The sequence below is a fragment of the Diprion similis genome, chromosome 4 (genome assembly GCF_021155765.1).
Source record: "Diprion similis isolate iyDipSimi1 chromosome 4, iyDipSimi1.1, whole genome shotgun sequence".
Lineage (NCBI taxonomy): Eukaryota > Metazoa > Arthropoda > Insecta > Hymenoptera > Diprionidae > Diprion > Diprion similis.
Genome location: NC_060108.1, coordinates 26,685,437 through 26,709,938, shown reverse-complemented (window position 1 = coordinate 26,709,938; position 24,502 = coordinate 26,685,437). Strand labels below are relative to the sequence as shown.

Genomic DNA, 24,502 nt, shown 5'->3' with positions numbered 1-24,502 from the left:
TTGCACTCTTCGACGATCCTGACCCGCAAGTATACCCTTTACCAACCCACCCTTAGATGCGCCTGCTTCTCGACGAGTCGAAGGAGCAGCTGTTGTTGTTGTTTGGCAAACACAAACACAGACCAGAAATCAAACACAGGTCGGTATGACAATTTCAAGTGTCGGGTATTTCGAGTTCACTTAGCTGAAGGTATGTACTTGAGGGAAAGAGAATTCAGTATTACAGTCGAGCTTTTCTCGAGTCACATGAACAGATGATGACAGCTTTGAATCAACTGAATAATTTGCTTCTACGTATGGTTTAATGCTACTAAATATTCGATGGTCTACATATATCGGATCAACATAATATTTGGTCGGTTAAATTTATCCACATAAACCTGACATTATACCTTCGAATAAATCAAAGTATCTCGCCATTTTCGTCTAAAAGCAAGCCAATAAATTAGTTTCAAACAGGGAAATGAAGAAGTTGACAACATGATGACCGATCGTTATATGTATAGTTTGGTCAGTGATTACAGGCAGCTTGTCGTTTCTTATCGTCAATAAAACAGAGGGTTGATGGGTGGTGTCGATCGGTCCATTAAGCTCGATGTTCCAACGGTGACAAAAAGCCGACAGCAGACGGCTTATTCGGCATGCATTGATTACACGGCTTGACCGCCAAGCTCTATGAAACACCGGTTTTCCTGCATGCGTCCACTAATGACACCGCAGATGGACATCAAACTCCCAATATATAGCGATCGCAATTTATTTGGGTAGGTACACTAATTTTCCATCGAGTCCGATTATCGAGCTGTCTCTCTGCATGCACAGACACGGTTCGCGTTTTCCGCAGATCCTTTGTCCCCGTTTCGGCTTCTTCTTCTTTTTTTTTAGGCAGATTTTATTTCACAGGATACAAAATGTATTATATCAACCCACATATCGCGACTCTAACAAACGCTGTCTTTCCTTTTCCGGTGAAATAGTGAATGGGAAGGTTAAGCCGCCTAGGATAGACGGCACTTTGGTGAAAGATGACTGCGGGACTGAGAGAAGATTAGAGACTATTAATGGGAGAATAGGCACTTGAGTCCAGGGCATACTTGGTAATTAATTTCCCTTGAACAAGGCAAATGCCTCTATTGTACCGAGCTTACACTCTGCAACGGAACCGGCTAGGGGGATGGGCGATCCCGAAACCCTCGGGCAAAAACAAACCACTAATCCAGGCTCGCGTTAGTTGGTAAACCGTGGAAAAAAAAAGTGATCTTTAGTTATAGCTGTTCGGCTCTAATTTATAGTCGAGTGGGGTGGGTATACAGTTGTTACACCGGATCAGCAAAACATCCGAGTTTCGCGTGCTCAGCTCTCGATCCGAGGATTCAACGCGATCGCCTAATCACCTTCGAGCGAGGTGAAAAAAAGCCGCGTCCATTTTTCAAACGACTGATTACAGCGGTGTAATAAAATTCTAAAACTTGCTCGCGTTATCCCTTATATTATACTATACTACATGCCTACACCTACTCGCCTCACAGCTGATCCATCGGATAATCATCTCGCACGAGACCGCGAAGCTTATAATACTGTATGTATGTGTGTAACGAGCTGAGTGAGTATTACCTAGGCTTACCCCCCTCCCCCACGTCAGGGGTTTCAATCGATATTGGAAAGCTTATTTTTATATCTAGGTACTCGCTTTTGTACAGCAGCAGGGGACGTTTGCAGCAACACTGCAGTACGGTAATTGGCAAATATTTTTCTAACCGTGCTCTTCGAGGTCTCGGTAGAATTAGATGAAAGTGAGGGAATCCGATGGGAGAAGGCGGGTGGGAGGGGGAGGTTTGCAACATCAGTCGGCCGCGCAAAATGAGTCGCAGCTGTTACGCGATCCCAGAGGGGTGGCACATGGCATGTGCTGGGGAAAAAGGTGTTTTTTGAAATGAAAAAAAAAGAAAAAAAATTCGCACTATAACGCTTCTGCTGTAAATTAAAGAATTAGTGTGTTGAAACGTCAACGAGTTTTCCGACGCCATTCCGTGGGTGCTATACATCTTGAAAAATAAAATTTTTGTCGAATCAATGACAAGGATGTTGGCAAATGTTGAAATGTTGAATCAAAGCCCTCCTTTCTGCTAGTGTGAGTTAAATTACATGTTTGACAAATTGCACAGAGTACGCTGCGTTAACGATGCAACGAGGCAGGTGTACAGTCGAGTGAAAAATTTGTGATGAAATCTAAACGTGACTAAATAAAGGTTTCGAAAGTTCAATCAAAGCTAATCAAGTCAAATCCAATTAAGATAATCCACGTAGTGTAGAAAATTATTTTGAAACAGTTAATTTAATCTGTGACTATACTTTGTTGTTGATAACGTTAAAGAAGTCACATAATTATTTTACTATTTTTGCATCGAAAAATTCGTCAAGTTCGTCTGATTCTCTTCTTTTTTTTTTTTTGTTCTTGTTGGGATTATCGAAATTTAACGAGAAGTATAAATTTAGCGGTGAAAATTTATTTAGAATATTGTTATTTCCATACAGATGTTGTTAATATAATGAGGCGTCTAGAGTTGAAATTAAGTATTTAAAAAAAATTTCTTCTCCTTACCGAGTTTTTGGAAACACACATTTTAGACCTAAATGGCGCACATCCTTAAGTGATCATCGAATATCCCGTTACTCCTCGACCTACAGGGAAATTGTGTAAACACAACGCTGTTCTGTTCGCGTGTAGAGTTCTCAATTCCCGAGATAGGGTTTTGCTCAAATATCCGCAAAACAGGACACAATGCGGACGGACGGGACGACGAGGATCGAGGTTGCTCAGCTAAACTCGATGTGGCAAAAAGGTCGGCCGCTAAAATACATCCGGTATGTAGAAAGCTACTTCGAGTTTAATCGCTGGTACCTAAATACAAATCGTTATACAGGAGAAAGGGCGGCCGGGAAACCGGAAACTGGAAAGGCTGGGACCTGGAGTCGAGCGGATCACGACTATCTGACTCATCCGCAGAGCAAAGAAGAAATGCTTTTTGAATTCCCGGACGGCCAGTCTGAGAATCCCTTATCGGATAGAATCCAATCAACACGATCTACAAACGACTCGACTAGGTACTATAAGAACGGAATATAATTCTGAATAGCAGATTAAAAAAAAATCCGCAAACACGTATTTAGCGGAAGAATAATAATAACGAAAGGAAAAAAACTTGCGAAATAAAAGCGAAGGAATAATATAATCGACAGCCTTGAAGGCAGCTAAATTTTCGATTCGATTCCTTCCCGAGAACGCAGGGACGATAGAATCTTGGAATTATTATCACGTCGCGGTGAAAATAAAGGAAGAAGAGAGAGGAAAAACGGGGCTTCGAGATTCCTGAGGAGGTGGTGAAAGCTGCGCGTGGCACGAAGAAGGAAAATAAGGCAGGTATTGGTGGAGATAAGGTAGGTAGGTACTGTCAAAACATCGCGAAAGATTTGCGCGACGGCCAAGTCCCAGGGCAGTTGGAAATATATTGCTGTTTTTCGTGGTGTGTGTCTGTTTTTTTTTTATTATTATTATTATTTTTTTTATTTTCTTCTTTTCTTTTCTTTCCCTGAAACTAGGCGATGTGTTTCCTTCACTTCGCGCCAAGGGTCTCATTCGAATGTACCTAACCCCACGAAAAATCCAGTCGTGGAGTCTTTTTTCTACTCCTTGAGCGGCGATTCGTTTCTGTGACTTTTGTTCATAATATGAATGTGATAAACTTATCGCGAGAAATATCGTTGAGGAAAAAACTTGAAAGCTTTTCGAGACGAGATCCAGTCTGATGAAACGTATCTGGAATTTCTTTTACTTTGACTACCTCTGACTGTAGAAAAGACTTCCAGAAAAGATTCCGGAGAATCTAACTACCGTTCGAGAGCTTTCTATATAACAACTTTAGTCGGGATGAAGAATCGTTCGAATGAATTATATACCGATACTCCGCAGATGCAGAACATCGGAAATCGTGAAAACTTACTTCAATTTGTCTCGGGTAACTGAATCTGGCGATTCTGACTCTTCGTGCTGACCGTCAAAGGACGCTACCAGTAAATACGAAAAGCGAAGTGAGACGCTCTTTAAAAATTAGTCCATCAAGTCCAGTCTCCAAGGCCTTGCCACATATATTACCACGGTCATTTGGTATTTTGCTCGAGGTGAATTATGGGAGAACGTAAGAACCCAGTCACCATCGCACGTACCGATCCACTGGAGGAAATTAAGGGACGTTTAAGGACCCAGAACATCCAATTCCAGATGGGACACGAGCAGTTTATAGCGTTAGCTTAGTTCAGCCTCGATTATAACTGATTGATTTACGATCGTCTTCGTCGTGACTCGATGACGTTCGAAGAGCACAGAATTTGTCGCTTCGAGGTCTTCGATCATCGATCTAGCTAAAAGCTTTTGTCACCTGGCAGGACGATACTTGAATGTAATTGAATCGCCCCTACAGGTGGATGAGATGAGTAGCTGTGAAGAGAAGATCAGGTGTACACATACATATAATACCCTCAGCCCGATGCCATGGCAGCGCAGGACTCTTGGCTGTAGTGTCGTTTCCTCGGTTCTGCCGAGGACGAATGGGCCACCAGGGATAACCGTCCGCTAAAAGGGATTCGAGCTGAGGGTGGGTGGGGGGGAGGGAGGGAGGGAGGGAACCTGGCTCGGGATTATATCGATCGTTTCGAAAATCAATGGAGCCATTTTCTCTCCCCCAACGAGCGCGTCTTAATATGCAGTCAAATTTTCATATTGATGGACGAGGAACGTGAATGGCGTGCTGAAGTTATCGAGTCACGTGCCTCAGGGCACGTACCAGACAAATTTCATTTGCGTCTGGGCATTCTTCGCCGCTCTATCGTCTTCCCCTTTCCCTCGGCTTATCGCGATCCTCACTCCCCATCATCCCCATCCCCCACTGCATAGTGTCCCGGTCATTTTGACCTGGACAAAGTAGTGAAAGGGAGGAGGGGGGCGAGGAGAAAAAAACAAAAGGGAACATTCTTTCACCCTGGATTCTACCCGCCGCTGAATACGGAGCCCTGGAATTGAATCGGAGGGATTTATTCGGTTCTCTTGCGAAAAGTTTTAGGAAAAACCGGTTAAACAGTATTGTGGAGAAACTTGTCCGTAACTTTTTTCATTATCATTTCTTGTTACGCGTTAGGTATGTATATTAGGGTGGTCGTTAAATGGAAGGTCATAAATCGGCTCGAAGTGTAGGAAAAAATTGCTCTATAATAAAAATTAATCTACTAAAAAAGGTCAGCAGGGAGATTCAGGGCTCGAAATAAAAATGTGAAAAAATCAGAGATTCGTTTTTTTCTATATTTAAAACCGTTCTACGACCATCCAACATTGATATTCCAAAAAACAAAACCGTGCAACGAACACCCTAACGTATATTATTGGTTCAAAATACTAGAACACGGTAAATTCTTATCGTCTGGGTTTGTGTACCCCGATTATTACTGGCAAATATTGCCAAGTCTGGGGCATTGCATGCAAACTTACCTCTACGTGCCACATAACCGTAATATCGGTCACGAAGCGATGCACGTATGCGCACGGTAGCGTTAAATGCGATAGCAGCGAGGCGAGGGGTCGGTGGGCTGGGTGTAAGGGTGGCTTTGCCTAACTGGCTGACGTGATTCGAATACTGGCTGCTTGACGTTTAATAGTGTTATCGGAACCCGGTGTTCTCGCCGAGGGTCGAATATTACTGTTATAATGCGAAACTCGGACTAGTTTCTAGGAATTGCGTTACGCTAACCGATGGATCTTGAGGGGGTTGCTGAGTTGGAAGTTCATTGTACAGATCCAAAAGCTAGATGATTTTCATCAAACTATAGGACAAACAATACCGATAGTATGAATCGAAGCTTGGATATCGGTTTTTCGTTTCAATCCTGTCTCAGGTGGCTTATAATCCGGTAGATTGTAAGTTTGATTTCACTCTATAATGTCTGTGTTTATTTGGAAATCATTTACTCAGCAATTCACGGGAAAGAGAATTTTATTACTCATCAGTCTAATTGTGATTGCAATAAAGAATAATCATTGTACAGTGAAATCGTACGAATGAAATTATCGATTTTTTTGAATAATAAATCGATATCTACAAAACTGTTGTTTATAATTTCACTAGTTTTTAGTAAGACCGTAATATTGTAAGCTTGCAAATAAATTAATCAACTTTCTTAATGGTTCGATGCATCACTGAGAAACCAGAGTACTTGCACATCCCTCGCGTATATTCACGACGGTCATATATAACTCTGGTTCATAGTTTGCAATATCGTTAAAATCGGGGTTTCTGGAGGAGACGAGTAGCTCTTATCTCGGTAATATAATTTTCAATTACGTTCCACGTCTAATATTTATTCATCATCTCACCCCGCGGGTGAGGCAAGTTTAAGTCGGTTCGCACAGTAGTTCGCGGGCCCGAACTACCCGCTGTGATATATATTACATTGGATATGCTTCTCGGGCTGGGACAGAGGAGCATCCGGTTGTCCCCAACGGGGCTGCACGTTTCCGCAGTGTAATAATACCGGGGAGATGAAGAAGAAGAAGAATAAGAAGAAGAAGAGGAAGAGGAGGAGGAAGAAAGCGCCAACCTTGTCGTCGTCTCATCGTCGGCCTCTAACCGACGAAACTTTAGGCCTGTCCCACCGGCGATAAGACTCCCAGGATAATCCTGGGCCCGCGCTAAAATTTGAATTTAATCTCGCCGAAGCTCAACAGTTTCGTTATATCCATACATACAGACCAGTTATATTTGCATAGAGAAGTCCTGAACCGTAAAACTTTCCACCACGTCCGCGATGCCGGATACATATATATATAAATATATATATTCATACAAACAGTCAGGCAAGTTCTTCGACCCTCAAAAGTCGGCGATACCTCGAAGCTGGGCAGTTTTATCCGATACTTCTATTGTGTGGCCTCTAAATTTGGTAGAGTGAAATAATTTTGCAATCGATATCGGGGAGCTTCGAATGTTTCCGTTTATTCCTTCTTCTTCTTTTTCTTCTTTCTTTAACAGTATAATAATTCTACGAGAAATCAAATCGGGAACTTTTTCCTCCAGTTATATCCATGCAATAAATCGCAGCACGCGAATCGTGGTGCAATGTTTCTGTGGTAGGTATGCACGCGTATGTATATATACATATATATATATATGTATACAAGAGAAGGATAACATTGCAGTCAAATCGATCAATTTCAAGCGACGCTTGGTTCTCGCTCAGGCGGATATGAAGGGGCAGGTTTGCTTCGCGTGCGCCGACAATTTCAGCCTCGATTTCCAGCCTCGCAGCAATGTAATCATCGCCAAGTAACGTAGGTGGGTATATTGCACATGTATTACACGGCATTACACTATGCTGAGTGCCGACAGTTGATAGACGGAAGCGGGCGGCTACTATCTGCATTCGCATCGAATTGCAGAATCGCTTATTTTGTCTGATGATCAGTTTGAATCAGCCGAGATTCAAGTACAATGAAGTGTTGGATAGTGGGAGTAATTTTTTCAGGGATCATTAGCACCAATTTTCCTAGTTCTGTACGACCAAACAATTATTCAAAAATAGGTTTTTACACCACAGAATGTATCTTTCACTTTTTCAAATCTCTCTTAAGAGACAGTTCTCCTCTCTTAGATGAGAAACAACCGGGACAGTATTTTTGCGAATAAAATCCTACACGCAGTAATCCAGTGGCAAAATGAAATTTCAAATTGAATCTAAGGTTCTTAATATTTTTTTTGTGTTTACAAGAATTTCACTTTTTAAATATTGACTTCATTATTTCTTCATTTGAATAATTTTTCCAATGGACTGTACTTTCTATACATCATTAAGCTCGCCCAAATCCGGAAACTCGACAGAAAAGTTGGCGAAAGGGGGGGGGTTGAAATGCAGAAACGCGGGGAATCAGGATGATAGCAAATTGAGCTGCACTATTTCTGTGACTTTATCGCAATCCAATGACTTTGAAAGTTCAAACTTGGCTCGTATATGTATAGTCAGAAATTCTTGGATAAGATGGACTCGCGTTACGATTGGTGGAAACTCGATTTGCTCACAGTTTCGGAACTTTTGGTCGGTACGCACCAAAGCCGGGCGAACCTCAGTGGAGGAAACCTAATTTAATCTGTTGGAATCTAATTTACGTTCCGCCAGTATAAGAGGCGCAGCGAGAGTTCAGGCGGATTTTCCTAGAGTCTTAGGTGCTTGCTCGCATTACCTGCAACGTTGAAGAGATTTCAGTCGAGAACACGCGTCGCGAATTATGTAAGGAATAGACGAAGGACTGAACGAGTGGATTTTTATCAGATCACACCCACACACCAATTAACGATATTCGATTCGATTCGATTTCATGGGTTCTTTTGTTTGACGTAATAAGTGAAAGATAAATAAATATTTTCACCTCCTATTGAAAAATATTTTAAATGAAACTATGAATTATGAAAAAACTTTTCCGCTATTAAGACTACATACTGAGATTTACGAAATTTTGGAAATTTTTACCGATACAATCGAATCGTGTTCGATTATTTTTTTGGAATCGATTATTAGATAAAAAAAATATTTAGTAGAAATTAAAAATTCGTAGTTTGTCGGGGCTTCCAGAATCTTATAGAATATCATTAAAACAATATCAGAAATATTTTGTCATTGGAGTTCCAGATTTTTCTGGCCAATTTTTACAGTACCAAGATGCAGAGTCGGTACTATTGATATTATAAACCAAGTTAAATAAAACTAGCTGCGGTGATATAACCGTGAGCCATTAAACATGTGTTCGTTCTTTAGAAAACATTATTATCATTAATCAAACTGACGCAACTTTACATCAGGTGAACCCGGAACTCGTTGCGAGTGACGAGATGTCAAGAAGATCGTTGTCGTCTTCAAATAAAACGAATTTCCAGGGAGTAAGTGTTACGAAATGTTTTTTTGCATTATCCGGGCAGATAATGCTGCATACATTTTAGAGGAATATTTCTTTATCGATATTATTTTCTCGCCTGCAAGATTGATCAACTTTACTGTATACATATTTAAACAGTACGTGACATACTTCATGTACAGCTGTGGAATAAAAAAAATATCCGGCGATACTCGATGTAGCGCGTGATAACATATTTCAAAATTGCGCAGCCAATAATTCGAAAGTTCCAGAATAAACGCCTAACTGATAACTATTTGTAAGAATTATTCTACCGTCATGAAAAATAGTACCGAAAGCATCGACAGGACGTGAAATCTACTCTAGACCTTCAATTTTAAGCAACACTCTGTGCGACGGAAGTACCTTAAGGCAAATTCATGGTGAATGCGCAGAGAAATCGATTTATCGTCGAAATCATCCCTTCATTTCTGTAAAAAATTATTCACCACGTCGAATATACTATCGATAAGTAGGATAATCTTCTGAATTACTTGTTTCCAAAGCTTAGGCATTTGAATCTTCGATATATTTCACATTGAATATTTCTGGATTTTCGTTTGTTTTTTGCACCATATTTGATTCGCCATTTTCGACATAACAAATCTGACAGCACGTCCGTGACCAGCCACCCAACAACGTTCGAGTACCAATTTCTATAAAATCCAGATGTTTTTGAATTTTTTCAGCATTATTGAATACGCCAAATTTGACTTTAGATCCATGAGTCGCGACCCGCAAATCCTCGCGGTACCAATTATATACACCATAAGTATATTTTCAGCTACAAGTGGTCATCAAAAACTTTGGAATAATGCGCAAAGAGCACCTATTTCTGCCAAAAAATGTACGACAGACCGACAAGAATTCGGTACATTTATTGGCTGATAAAAATTACAGTAATATTTGAAAAATTGTGTATGGTGGTGTATATTGTATAAAAACTCCAATTCAAGACTCCTATCGCTCAGCTATACCGTGCAAATATAATATTAATGACCTTCGTTCTCGTAATGTTAATTAGCCTCACCTGGGAATACAAAATTTTTTGACATACGTTGAAATGAACAGAGCACACCGTGATACCGTATAAATACGAGTGACATGGAGACAGCAAACACATTTCGGTACGGCACCAGACGAACGGTTAATCCAAATCGCCTCTAGTGATCTTTGACTTGCAGTTCGAGGTAAGTAGAAAATCATCTTTTACATTGTATTTCATCCAAGACGATTTCTATGGATGTTGAATATAATCCTCGTGCAGCCTGTGTCATGGATTATTTTTACCACCATAATTTACATGCACACTGCATACGGTGAGCCGAATTTCAGTAAGCAATCAAACTAGGCTTCGATCAAAGATGAACAAACCAGTTTGACATCGTATATTTTAGGCAATCTCGTAACTGAACTCTAGAAATTACGGTGCAAATTCGAAGTGGCGACTATATTCGAAATGAATCTGATACTGACCGGGATACTGGCGTTTGCTGCCTGGACATCAGCTGCCGAACTTGAAATCTTCTGCGAATGGAAGTACATAGACTATGTCTGGCCAAACTATTTCTGGAAAAAGGACGCGATCAGCGCTGGAATATACCATCCCGCAACTCTTATTCCGAATGATTTGCAACCCATAGGTATCTATTGCAACGTTTTCTTTAGCCAATGTATCATGAAAGTTCAACGATAAAATATTCGTAATTTTCTAGGCGGACGCGTTTTCCTTGCAACTCCAAGAATAAGCAATAATCCTGCCAGTTTGTCAACGATTTCAAATCAGATTGGCGACGGCGGTCCATTGCTCGAGCCCTATCCAAGTTGGGATTGGCATACGTCAGAAGATTGTAGTGGAATCACCAGTGTTAGCAGGATAGCTGTGAGTATACAACGAACTATCAAGACTGGAAACTTTGAACTTTAGTGTTTCACATGAATTCGAAGACGGACGATTGCGATAGGCTATGGATCGTTGATTCTGGGAAAATAGGGACTAAGCAGATGTGCGATGCGCAAATAATGGTGTTCGATACGAAAACCGATGAATTATTGATACGGGAAACGATTCCATTTAATCTGACGCATCATTCCACAAATTCAAAAAGAGGGCGGGTTGAACTTCACATTGTCGAAACGAAGGGAAACTCGTGCGAACCAATTACGGTTAGTAAAGCAGAATCTGCGCGGGAATTGTTAGAAATACGATTTGACGTTAAATTAGAATTTATACAAAATTAAACTCTCACAGGTTATCATAGGGGACCCAGAAGGAAATGGTATGGTTATTTGGAATGGTGTGAACATGTGGCGGGTGGAAAATGACGAAATTTTCTCACCGAACTTTACACAAGCTACCCGCAGCCAGCTTCCGAAGTTTTACACCGATAATTATGGGATTTCAAATGTTCTTACAACGCCCTCTTCATTTTTGGGGGAACCATACGTAACCTTTAACCCTTTGCTTTCCAACGATTGGTTCGCAGTCAAACTTTCTGAGTTGTTAAGCATAAACGGTGAAATGACATGGTTAAAAAGCTTCAACTATACATCTGGTACGAATCCAGTGATTAGCAGGATCATAAGCAAATCTGGTATCTTAATGGGCGGCAAAGCTTACTCGCAGGCAGTTACTTGCTGGAATATTCGATATCCTGTTTCACATGCATATGCGGTGAGTATCCGATTACACGACCAAATTATCAGTCCATTGAATTCTCTTTTCTTCATCGTTTACAAAAACCTGTTAACATCATTTCTGATTAAGAATAAATCTCGACAATCTATGCGATGGCTACATACCAGTTTAATAGCATAATGTGAACGTATCATTTCCAATTGTCAAAGGTCGATCCGACTCCAAACCCCTGGAAGGAATACACCATTGCCACCAAAGTCTCTGGAGGGTGTGACGGTGCGAGCGACTTTTACGCGGAGAAATATTGGCAAATTACCAGCAGAAAAACAAAATTCAATTTACACATCGTGGACACGGACGAAGTTAATTTCGTAGTTTCCCATGGGAATGTTGGTTCCCTTATTGAAGGAACACTGTGCGACCTACGGTCAACCACAAGCCCTGATCGTACCATCGAAGATGCGTTACTCCAGCCATACGAAGGCTCCGTTACGCGAAGAATTTTTTAGCCATGGATGAATTTGTAACCTGAGACGTTCCGTTGTTTACCATACTGTATAATCTTAGTTCTCTTTTTTTCTACTTTCATTTGATCAGAAGCACCGTGTTCTTGTTTGTTTTAAATTGCATTAAATATAGTTATATTTTCTGGCAAATTTCATCCTCGTCCTAAATATTTATGGCAGCCTATCCAACCCAATAAATATCTAATTTCTAGCTATTACTAATCTTGATTGATATTCTAAACTTATCAATTTCGCATATCGCATGTTTTGCAATCGTCCAGAAAACTTTAATAAAACAGGTACCATTACAACAACTGTTGGAATACTTTTGGAATCACAAGAAGCGAAACGCAAGTAACTATTTTATGAGATAACGCAAAATCTTCTCAGTTGAAAAAAGCAACACCATTATTTATTGTTGTACTACCATCAAATTTTCGCAACAGTAATAAGAAAATATCATATCAGTGACCAAGAATAGTTACACAGATACTAGATTTCCTGGTTATAGCAACATAAATCAAAATTAAAGTTAAAAAATCCGAATTTCCTATCGACTTGATAACAACAAATTCAGGTACATGATAAACTTGGCTCAAGTATAACGGCATGGATTAAATCAGGCCAACCGGCCAAAAATCGTGTACAATATCTACCGTATAAGCCGGGTTATAAATATCTCAAGCGAGTTCAGGCAGTTCGCTCCACTTTTCAACTCTAAGTGGTATAGGAGTTTCAAAAGTTTTTTAACAACCATGCGAAGAGTCTGTGCCTAACAACCCTGCAACAGACGCGGGATTTGTGTATTAGAAACTAAAATTTGGATTATGAAAAAGGGTAAAAAAAATCGGGTGCAAACTTCAAAGTTAAAATTCGAACTTGTCGAGGGGAGGAAAGCCAGTCGACATTTCGCTTATAGATATATATTTGTCGAAAAAAAAAAAGGCTCAAAAAGTTCCTCCCGAACACACATCAAAACGTTTATTTTATTATAGAGTAGATCCGATAAAACTTTTCAAATTGTTGTTCCATCTCGTTTTTTTCAACCACTTTTTGAACCTTATTACCGTGTATCCCATGCATCCGTGGATCAACACACGTTCGAAATCGCGTGCAGAGAGAGAGAGAGAGAGAGAGAGAGAGCCAGAGCTGTTTGAGGCAGTGGCTACAAGCTGTAGTACAGTTACTACTCGCCGATCCTAAATGCTATTACATTTCCGGAAGTAAGGTATACTGCACGCCCACACATACACACACACATACACACACACAACCCAGGGGATATAAAGGCGCTCTAGGATCGCGTTAAACGTATGTATGTAGGTACCTACGTGATGGCGAACCGTGGAACAGGGATAACGCAATTACCTACAAAGTTGTAATCCTTGCCCGGTATAAATTGGCCGGTGTTGTGCTAATCGGGAGCTTAAATAGTCCGTTTAAGAACGTCTTAATACCCGGTTAATCCCAGCCCTGGTTAGCCTTTACTTTTGTCGCCATTCGCACGTTCCCCCTCCACCCCTCGGCGCCCCAAATCCCTCGATGTGTGGATCGGCCATTTTCACGTCATGGATTTCCCCGCGATTTATTCGTCTACGACTTTTACCTTTTTAGAAGAGTTAGTGCTAATTCAGATTTTCATTAATCTGTGCTTTTTGATTGGAAGGAAATTCGGAAAGGAGCTTTCGGACATGAGCAGTGACCGATGCTTGTTGTTTGAAAGGAAAAAGAAAAAACAAAAAAATAAATAAATTGGGAAACCCGAATCGTTGCTCGCTGCAATAAATCGTTGAGACACTAAAAATCAGCGACAAACTCGGAGTATCCACGAGGCTTCACCGATACTGAATGTTATAATCGTGAAGGGCAGGTACTTTGTACAAGGATTTGAAAAATGGCGGGTATTAATCGTAAAATTTCGTTCACCACCGATACACGCGTATTTTTCCCGAAACAAAAAGACTTAGACGCAGAGAGTATAGGAGAGCTTTTAATATTAAGCCAGCTATTTCCGCGGATAGGTAGAAACGGATTCTGGGTATAAATTTTTTCTTTCCTACTCTACATTTTCCCGCTCGGCATTTTTCCTCGGATAAAAGTTGTGGAGAAACAAAAAGAGGATCTGAAAAAAAGGGGAAACGAAGAGCAGAACTGAGGCATCTCAACTCTCTCTCTCTCTCTCTCTCTCTCGCTCGCTCTCTCTTTTCCTTCCTTTCCCTCGAAAGGGCCAAACCTGAAACCGTAAAGAGAAATACTTTCCACGGTAAAAGCCCTATTTAAGCCCGGCCATTGAGGTCGCGGTCCTTCGGCTCTTTCTCGGCTTTGTCGCCATTCAGTGGACGGCGCCTCCTCCGCACGTCTCTCCTCGCGAACGCGCGTGGCTCGCCTTTCAACGAGCTTGCGAGGACTTCCTCCATGTAGGTTGAGCTGCCGGTCTGATTTCGGGGTGCAGAGAAATCTGAATACAAATCCGGGAAAGCTCGAGTGCCCCGCGATGGCTGCAGGGAGGCCAAGGGATGCGAAGGGAGGCGAAGGGAGGCGAAGGGAAGCCAAGGGAGGAGAGCCAAGCTCCAACCGTCCGCCGTTTCTCCTCTTCATCATTCTCATCCACCTCATCCTCCCCATCCCTCTCCTCTTCTCTTTTCCATCGTGAAGTAGACGCGCGGTTTTCGCGGTGTGTAAAATGTTCATGTGCGACGGGCGTCAGCCGTCACCGCGGGATCCATCCCTTAAGGCAGTGTGAGAACGTCACGTTTTTAGCAGCTGACAAAGCAGCGCGTGCCTCACTCTACTCTGCTAACTGAACCGAAGGACGAAGTGATTTTCTCCGACTCGTTACTCCAGATCCAGCCTAGACCACAAATTATACACAGGCAAAAAAAAGGCGGGAAAAACTACCCTTTCGCAAATTTTCTTTTTCAAAGTAACTAACAAAGAGCTTTTCCCAACCTTCACATCTCACATTCACGAGTAACGTCAAAGAATGACGTAGGCAGGCAGGACCCGACTAACCGGAAGTACTACGCAAGCTGCTTGCGAATAAAAGTCCAGGGCTGACGAGCTTGCAGCGAGGGCTAAATTCGAGGCCGTCATTTTCCACCCCGCATCCCTGATTCTCCCGGCACTCTGTAAACCCTCTAACCGCGACCTCGACTCGTCTCGGCTTTCTCCCCCTCCCCCTTGATCCCGCACTGAAACGGGAGCGCCTGCCTAGACACTTGACGCCGAAAAGCCCCTCGTCTAACCGCCGTCGTTCCCGAAACCCGTCCCGTCCTAGCGCGCACTTTTCCTCCCCCGCGAATCGCTGATCTGGTGGGGTGGAAACAAGACGATTTCGTACGGCAAGATGAGGGGGGGGGGGGGGGGGGTGAAACGCAGGAGAATTTCTTGGCGATCAAGCGACTCATTCCCGAAAGGGAATTCTGATCCTGAGTGCCAATTGAGCAGCAGCTGGGGGACGCTACCAGGTATTATACCGAGCTATTCGCTCTCACCGCTGCTGCTTCAATCAGTCAGACGCATAATTATATTCGTTTCGCTCGACTCGTCTTGATCCAACTCAACTGTGTATATTCGCCATGCCACCAGCTTGATTTATCAAATTTCCTCCGATTTCCGAAGCGTTTCTCTACTTCATTAATTTACCCCAATTTACCCTCTCTTCATTTCAATCGTTTTCACCACCCATCATTCGTCCCAAGACGAATAAATTTATTCCGCGTGTAAAATTACTTTAAAATTTGCTTCTTCGTCAATATTACAACATTGTGAGAAAGATGTACAAATTTTTCTTTTGTTTTTTCCCTTTCAAATTTCAAGAAAATAAAAAAAAAAAAATCACTCTTCCATAAATACGATTGTATGATAGCGTGATAAAAATTACCACGTTTTCCTGCACGCCCCGAAGCGATATTATTATCATCATTATTATTATTATTATTAATACAACCATTATCATTATTGACATGGAAGTAACGCGTTTCTCCCAACTCACATATTATACATACAATCGATCGGCCGGAACATGTCATAATGTTTGAGTAATGTCCACTTTCCCTAAGGGGTGTAAAAAATAACTCAAGGCACGTCAAATGGCTCGCGCGTAATATATTTATCCTCGTGTATCTATTATGCGAACAATCGGGCAAACAGAGAGACACAACGCGGGTAGATATACGGTGCATGGTGCGTGCAGGGTGTATAATAGATGTCGATGACTAGGGGTAAATCACTCGTGTATATACGCGCTTCGGAAATGTGTACCGGAACCCCCGAACTATAATTTCTGGAGAGCCGGCTTGAGGCGGAAAGCACACATTTCTCTGGCTGCCGTCACGCCCTCGTGCACATAGTAGGTACGTAGGTACGTAGGTACGTAGGTATACTCGCCGTGCATATGCCAAGTAACAAGTGTAACACAATATTTCATAGAGCTGTTTCCCGCAGCTAACGCAGCTGAAAGCAATCGATCGAAACTTCGTCAAGCATGGTCGTCAAGCTTAACAACGCCGGGCAACAAACTCTCCGAAACAAATCCTTTGTCTCTATCCTAACTATTATCGAACAATCCTGCAGCATGGCACTTTCGGCACAAAGTACAGTCTGTGTTATAGGTATAGCTGGTCCCGTTACTCCGCTCCGCTCCTGGAACTCCGGAGTTTAACCCGCGTTGATAAGATACCGGGTCGATGACAAAACCGAGACTTGAATGAGCTTTGAACTCGTTTGAAATCTTCAAGCTTGAGACTTTTACTGACCGTCGAGGGGTCATCTGATGAATCGAGTCGGTATTGTAGCTTACATAATTCGAATTGATGCGAGGTGATTCGGCACGTTTCGAATCCCTCGAGGAAACGGAGAGTCAACTTACTTTTTCGAATGGCTGCGGGACTCGGGGTGGCCAGGGTGAGTATGGCGAGCGCAAGAAGCCCCCAACCGCCAATGACGGCAGCAGCCATCGGGGTGTCCCGTCTCTGAACCCTCCTTCGTTCCCGATCGTCAATCTTCCTCGTCAGGCCTCATTTGCGGCGACCACCTGCACCGAGAAATCCCTCATTCAGTATCGTCGAACCTGGCATCGTTACGTTACGGTACAGATCTAACTTGATTCATTGTCTTTTAATCAGTTAAAAACCCTTAAGGGTTGGGGTACAGCTTGAACGTTGTAAAATCATTCCATTTTAGTAGCTTTTTTTTGGGGATTTTTTTTTTTTTCTTTATTTGAAAAAAATTAAAGCACTTCGAGCAAGTTCAGTTCGAGCTCTTTACTTTTTATAGTTTCAAGAACATTTAAGAATTTTCTCATTCAAATTAATAAAAAAATGGCGACACGGCGCATGTAAGTAGCGAACGACTCCGAACTCGAGGGCTTTTGCGGTGGCGCATCGCCTGATCATCGCTGTCCAACTTGTGACAGATAGCAAAAATTTTTGGATCAAAAACACCTTTTCAGGTTAGAGCTCGTATCCCAAATATCGAAAGTAAAATTTGTCTTTACATGCACACAATAATGAACAAAAAATTTCATTTGTCGAGCATAACAATGTTAAAAAAATGTCTATAAAAAAATTCTGCGATCGCAATTCACAAATCGTCACAGACAAAATGTTCTTGAAACTGTCAATAAGAAAGTTGAGGGCCTTCGGCTCAAATTGTTCTCTATTGCCCCCCTCCCCCCTCCTTTCCCCTCGCCCCGCCGGCGCATCTCACTGCAGGATGATGAAGAACGAATGTATACCTAATATGAATTTATGAAAACGCAAAGGTTGTAGGCTTTGATTCCATTGAACCTCGCGAGTGACTAAAGCACTCGCGGATACCGTGTCAATATCGATGATTCCGCCCTGCAAAGAGGCTTTCGATACTTGCGGAGTGATTCGCGCCCCGCGTATTCGTGTTTCGAGGGGGTAATTGTCGGGAGACCGCGTTAAATTTATCCGGATCAAATTGCGGTAAAAGTACCTTTGCGGGAACCGAGGCGTACAAGCCAAGTGACGACAAGTGGAGGGACTAAAGTGAGTTCCGGCGCAATTGAGTAGACGCGGGCAAACACTTTGAGAATTCAGAACAACCGGGTCGATATTGATTCATGCTGGGTAACGGGGTTGAAACTCCCCGATCCACCCGATGCAACTCCCCTACGTGTCGGCAGTGAACTGTTGCTATACTTCTACTTCTACTTCTACTTCCACTTCTACTTCTATTTCCACTTCTACCTCCGGCACTTGGAATGCTTCTCTCCGCAATGTGAAATATTTATTGTCACCTCAAGATGTATAGTCACTCGGCACGGTGTGGTTATCAATTTTAAAAGTAAATTGAACGGAAAAAGAAAACAAGTTATTGAAATTCTCTTCCAAATGGATCCTCCCCGGACGAGCAATTCCATTTCAGACGCGTTTCATATTGTGCGTCTGAAAAATTTCTTATAACTTCTTCTCGCGCATACCAGAGTTTTATATTAAAAAAATATTTCTTACATTCGCGCAACTTTCTCACCAGCTTTTATATGCTGTACACGCGAATTAATCACGCTGCAAATTTCTCACGTAATTTTCATTTTTAAACTTTCACTGAATTTCTGCAGTGCAATGACAATTGCACAAACAAATAAAATGTCCGTCTGTCATTTTATCGATTTACGATTTAACTCTATCTTCTATACGTCGCGGCTGCAGACGTTTCTATAGAGCAACTTCTTGCCTCGACTGGCGCCATTTAGTCGCGTTCTCCGCGCTCAGAGAGAAACCTTCGGCATTAATTGGCATCCCCATTAGTACAGAATGCAAAAAGTTAGCGGAGAATTTAGCGGTAAACTTTTTGACCTTTCTTTTTTCTCCCTCTTTTTTTTCTATTATCCTTTTTGTATTTTGCTCTACGTTTTTTCGCCACGACGCAAAGTCGTTTGCTTTTTCCTTCTTATACGAGTGTAGATTAGAAGACAATTGTTTTCATATTTTACAAGGGGAATTGTATGTATTTGTACAAAAGACGTGGTAAAACAGGGTCAAATTGTTGCTGATAATTTTATTCTTAGTCGAATGCTGGGATTTTTAGCCTACCAAACGACGAGAAACATTCCGTCGTTAACCGACCTTAAGGGTTTGGTTCGTGCAGAGATATGAGAGAGGAGTATATTATATATATATATAGGTAAGGGTAGGTTGTGGGAATGGGAATGGGAATGGGAATGGATACGTGGCTGCGGCAATTAACCTCATGATTTAACCCGATAGACTGTCGCGTGCCACAAGTCCTTTTGATTTATATAATAAAACGCGGTATCAATTAAATCAGTCAAGAATGTAATTAGCACGCCGTAGAGATTTAAATGAATTATTATATCGCGTCCGATATTACTTATGCATGGCAATTACAGTCGCCTGCAGTTCGCAGGAAGCGATTAATTAGCCAATTTACTCTGGCAAAGTAAAAATATCAGCAAGTGTTTTTTCCTTCATATTTTCCAACATTTTCTTCTCTATATTCACAATTTACAATGGTCGATAACCAACGGAAATATTTCTCGGAAAATTCTGTTGAAATTTCGAACTAGTCAAATAATTGATTCGATGAATTTTTTTTTTTTTTTTGTTTTTTTTTTTCTCAGATTCAAAGAGGCTGACATTAAGAAAGGCGTGTAATTAAAATCAAGGTGTAAGCCAGAGGGTGGAAACTCGTAATGAAAAAGCTTTTCCGAACAAGATAACGGGCGGAAAAATTCTCGACCTTATCCTTCGCGACGGTGTAAAATACAGAGAGAGAGTGGTGGATTTTTCGTATGGGGGGTTTGGGACGGGGTTCGTTTCGGTTCGCCGTAACCATCCCTGCAGAACGGGCAACGCGAGACTCTCTGTAGTAAATGAAATAAGGTGGCTCGAAATTACATTGCTATTCTTTCCTCGTGATATTGTTGCCTTTATTTCAACCCCGTGGAAATTTAAACCATGGAATCGTTGAAACGAAGCACGTACCCTGCATACTCACTTCGGTCGACGCGACATCCCCTAATTCGATAGAGCTGCAGATCCACCCTGTAGATTCGCCATTTGGCATGAATAATTATTCAGAGGAAAAATTTCAAACAATAATAAAAAAATAAATAAATAAATAAAACAAGTATAAGGAATTACACATTAATCGTGAAAAGTAAAAAACGGTTACCTACGCGTATCATGTAAAGGTGAAATGAACATTGTTATGTATTCGCAAAAGGAATACACGATATAATATACCTAGACTCGTTTGTAAGTTTTTTTTTTTTTTTGTTCTCATTTTATTTCCTTCTTTCACTTCACTTCGATTCTATTACTCGACTTTTTTCAGCCATGCCTGCTGCACGCTTGTAGCTCTCGAACTGATTGTGAGCCCCGCTCGTAAACGTTTCTAACTTACGATCTGCGGTACGTGAAATGGAGGGGGGGGGGGGGGGGGATATATTATACGTATGCCAGAGGTTTATTCGGGTTGCGCTGTGGAAAAATAAATTTCAAGTAAAAGTTCGAGAGTGGAATACAGAGAGAGCGTACAAGCAGGCAGGCAGCTAGTAGGAAACCGACAGGGAGGCCCGTCGTTTCTTTTTTCCAGTTAGGGAATAAAACTTTTTCCTAAGTATTGTGTCTCTGCAGCGAGAAGGAGAAAAAAATACGATGATGACAGCTAAATTGCAGATAGTGCCGGCAAGGTAGAACCCTGTACATGTTTATATTCACGGGGGTTCGTCTTTTGCGCGGTCCTTTTCAATTTAGGGGATATTTATTACTCCGGTCACGAACCGCGGCCGGTAGGGATGATTTTTTGCACGTGAACCACCAAAGAGCGAAAGGACATGCCGTTCTACAGAAACATGTAGGTGTAGATTACATATGTGTGTAGGTACGCGTGCTTTGTATACGTGTATACAGTGTATAATATTATACATATACACGATTCTGTACTTGTCTGAAGTTCTAATTTAAATTTATGTATTCAACCCGCAGCCGGGATGTGCGGATTTCCAAACAGAATCTGCTAGCAGCGTAAGAAAGAGGAAAATACAACGAAGAAAAAAAAAAGTATATCCATTTCTTTAGCTTACGGATTGCTTCTAGATATACGAATCGAAAGTTTTGTTGTACGTAATTTTGCATAACCTTTACTCGTACGAGGCGATGTAAATCGAATCGATTCGGTTTGGATGCCATGTTTACTCTACGAAAAATTATTACATGTAAATGTGTAAAAAGAATATTTGTTGGAAACTCCCCCCCCCCCCTGCCCATCGGAAAATTTTACTCAACATAATTTAAGCTTTCGTTATTGAAGTATTGAACAGATATTGCAAAGGAAATGAAGTTCAACTTTTACATGTCTGTATAGAATTTTCCCTCGCAGCTCAGGTGAGTTACTAATTTTAGAAAAGGAATTAAAAATTATTACGAGGCAACTCCGATCGGGATATAAAACAGTAACAATCGACGTATTTATATATCTGTATGAATAATTTTTTATACACTATCGTCAGTAATGTATGAACATATTTTTGCATTAATACAATCCATAATATAATATTATTCCTAACTACTGACACTTGGTAACACAAAAATAGAAAAGAAAATTATGATGAAATGTGAAGTAAAATGGCTAGTAAAAAAATTTTGTATACATACGTTTACCAATCACATGTGAATATAAATATATGGGGCATTCCACGCCAACTGTTCAACTAACGTCTGACCATCACCAAGTTTGATTGTGTTTAAATATTTGTCTGCAATTGTCCCAACTCCGGAACAGGATCCTGAATTTTTTTTTCAATTGTATTTGTAAATTTAATTTATTTACGATATTTGAAAACCGACGTGTCTTTGGTCGTTGTTTCAAAATCTGAGAAAAAATTCTTTGAAAATCATGTGTCAGATATGAAAATTTTTGCCGACCCACTCTGGGTCTAGACTTAAAATTTTTTATAACTGACACAAGATTTTTGAGAATTTTCCTCGCTTTTTAAACACGGTGAAAGACATATTGATCAGAAAATCTGAAAAACTTCGGGATAATTTTTTTGGAAATGCGACAATTGCACGAAAATTTTTCAACAAAATCCAAAAATGGTGAGATTGGCGTGGCATGTCCCGTATGTGTTATTAAAGAAGCAAAATAAAAATGAGAAAAGAAACAAAAAAAAAAAAAAAAGCGAAGCGAGGAAAGAATCAGAATCAAGACAAAGTGAAATAAACAATGAAAGAAAAACGAAATAGGGAGAATACGTCACATCGAAATCCCGGTAAAACGTACACGGAATTTCAATTTCATCGTTCTAATGAAGATTGTCGTTCCGTCGTCGGCCGAGCACACATCCGCACCCTACCTTCCACACAAACACACAAACACGCGCACACACACACCTCGTGAAAGAAAGACATAAAGCAAAAGACTGTATAACACAAATACACGGCAAACGCACTCGCAAGCACAAAAAAACTTCCCCCGACGAACGTTACGATTGTTATGAAATGGTACTCGGTAGACCGTTACCGGGATGTAGGTATAAGAAAAGAAAATACCGTCTATCCAACTAACGATACCCACACACGCAAACGCACAACGTACCGATGATACATATATATATATATTATACTAAGTGAATCGACGAATGATGAATTGCAAAGAAATTAATTAATGGGACGTAACGAATATTATACAAGATACGATTGTCCAACAAAAAAAAAAAAATACACACTGAAACACAATTAGAGAATATTGTAAAAACTAGGTGATAATACAAAAAAAAAAATTAAAGAAAAAAAAAAGTAATCCAAGAGAAGAAACATTCAGCGTACACAGCGTAACAATGAATAAAAATAAATTCAACATCATCGGTTGATTTGTCAACAGTCAAACTATCATCACCTGGTTCACCGCGAGGCGCACACTCTTCCCGAGGCACAATCCTTCACTGGGGACAACGAAGCAATAATATCCCCGGGTTATCACAGCCCAGATATACGCGTATATCGGTTATACTTCTCTACGTCTGCGGGGGGAGTGAAACGGAGCGTCGACGTCCCCTGCCTACGGAACGAGATACACTGACGGAGAGAGAAAGAGAAAAAGAGCGATAGCGATAGACAGTGGGGGCTATGAGACGGGGGGGAGAAGGAGGGGGGATGGAGAGAGAGGGTGGGTGGGGGGGAGAGACGGAGAGAGACAGCACTCGCCGAGAGGAGGGACGACCGCCAAGTCGTCGAGCTGACGATGAGCGAGAACGGCCCGTCGACGGTCCTCGGCCAGCGGGGGTACGTGCGACAGTAAGCTTCGACGCCGAAAGCTCGAAAGCCCGAAAGCCCGAAAGCTCGGAAGCAGGTAGGCGCGCGTGGTGGCGAGTCGAGTCCGCGCAAGCTCCGTGCATCCCCTTCTATTCCCATCAGTAGCCAGCATGTAGTGAAAGCTCCTTATTCTATGGTAGCAAGGATCGCGAAGACGGCTGTTGCGGCCGACGGAATCATCTGGGCTTCTCACGTCGCGGCGTTTTCATATTCGAAAGCTTTATAGGTACCTTTGATTTGACCTTTTCGATCTCTCGGTAAGGTGCACGCCGGCTCTTGATTCGTGCAAGCTCTGAGAGTCACCAGCGAGAAGTGTGATGAATCGGGGAAAAAAATTCACGGCTGAGCTTTTTTCAGCAAAATTTCAGCGCGGAGCTTTTATAGTCGGCTGTATTTTAGGACGTTTTAATTGAAAACTGACGCCCTAGATTTCTGCAAGCTAACTCTAATCGAGGAAACGGTTCCCCCCTGTCCTGCAATTCGAAGGAAGGAAAGAATGGGGGAAAAACGTTGGGGACGGTAAAAGAAATTCAACAACCAATGTAGGAAGGCTCGAGGGGATGAAGAGGGGCCGAAAGTTGGCCGGTACTTTGTTCACAATTACTGGATGTTCGACGAGCAATCGATGGGGTTGGAAACTTTTTATATTAAAAGGGTGAGGTGCGAAGGGTGAGGAGGGCTTCCGTTTCTTTGACGGATTCGTAAACTCGCTCGTTGTTCGACGACCGGACGTTTGCTCGGCGGAAAAGGTGCTTTTTTCCGACTCCTCGCAACCCTTAGCCACGTATAACGCATTGCGTGTGTTGCGTGCATGTTCACCAATACACGGAGCTCGATTCTTACACCAAGATCGAATCCTTCCAGCATCCAGGCAGTCCGCAAGCCGTACGCTTCCCGTCTTATATACAATTCCTTCCGCAACTCTTTGGACCGTATAGTCATCGAGACTTTTTCCTGCAAGCTCCTGGATTCCGGCGGCTGACTGGAGCCTCGACGTCTCATTGTTGTTGCTTTTCCTTTGTGACCCTCGTCGCTACGACCTGTTTCCGAATTTTTATGCCTC

At 41.7% G+C, this 24,502-nt stretch overlaps 1 protein-coding gene across 1 annotated transcript in view; it reads right to left on the bottom strand.

Annotated features, from left to right (window-relative positions):
* The window catches only part of LOC124406051, a 46,284-nt gene extending 23,055 nt beyond the window's left edge, over window positions 1–23,229 (bottom strand). Inside the window, exons 1-2 of the mRNA XM_046881385.1 lie at window positions 23,024–23,229; window positions 17,004–17,168 (exon numbers count right to left, since the gene is read on the bottom strand). Coding sequence (XP_046737341.1) covers window positions 17,004–17,091 — 88 coding nt within the window. The 5' untranslated portion in view covers window positions 17,092–17,168; window positions 23,024–23,229. The remainder of the gene's footprint in view (window positions 1–17,003; window positions 17,169–23,023) is intronic.
* Window positions 23,230–24,502: the final 1,273 nt, after the last annotated feature.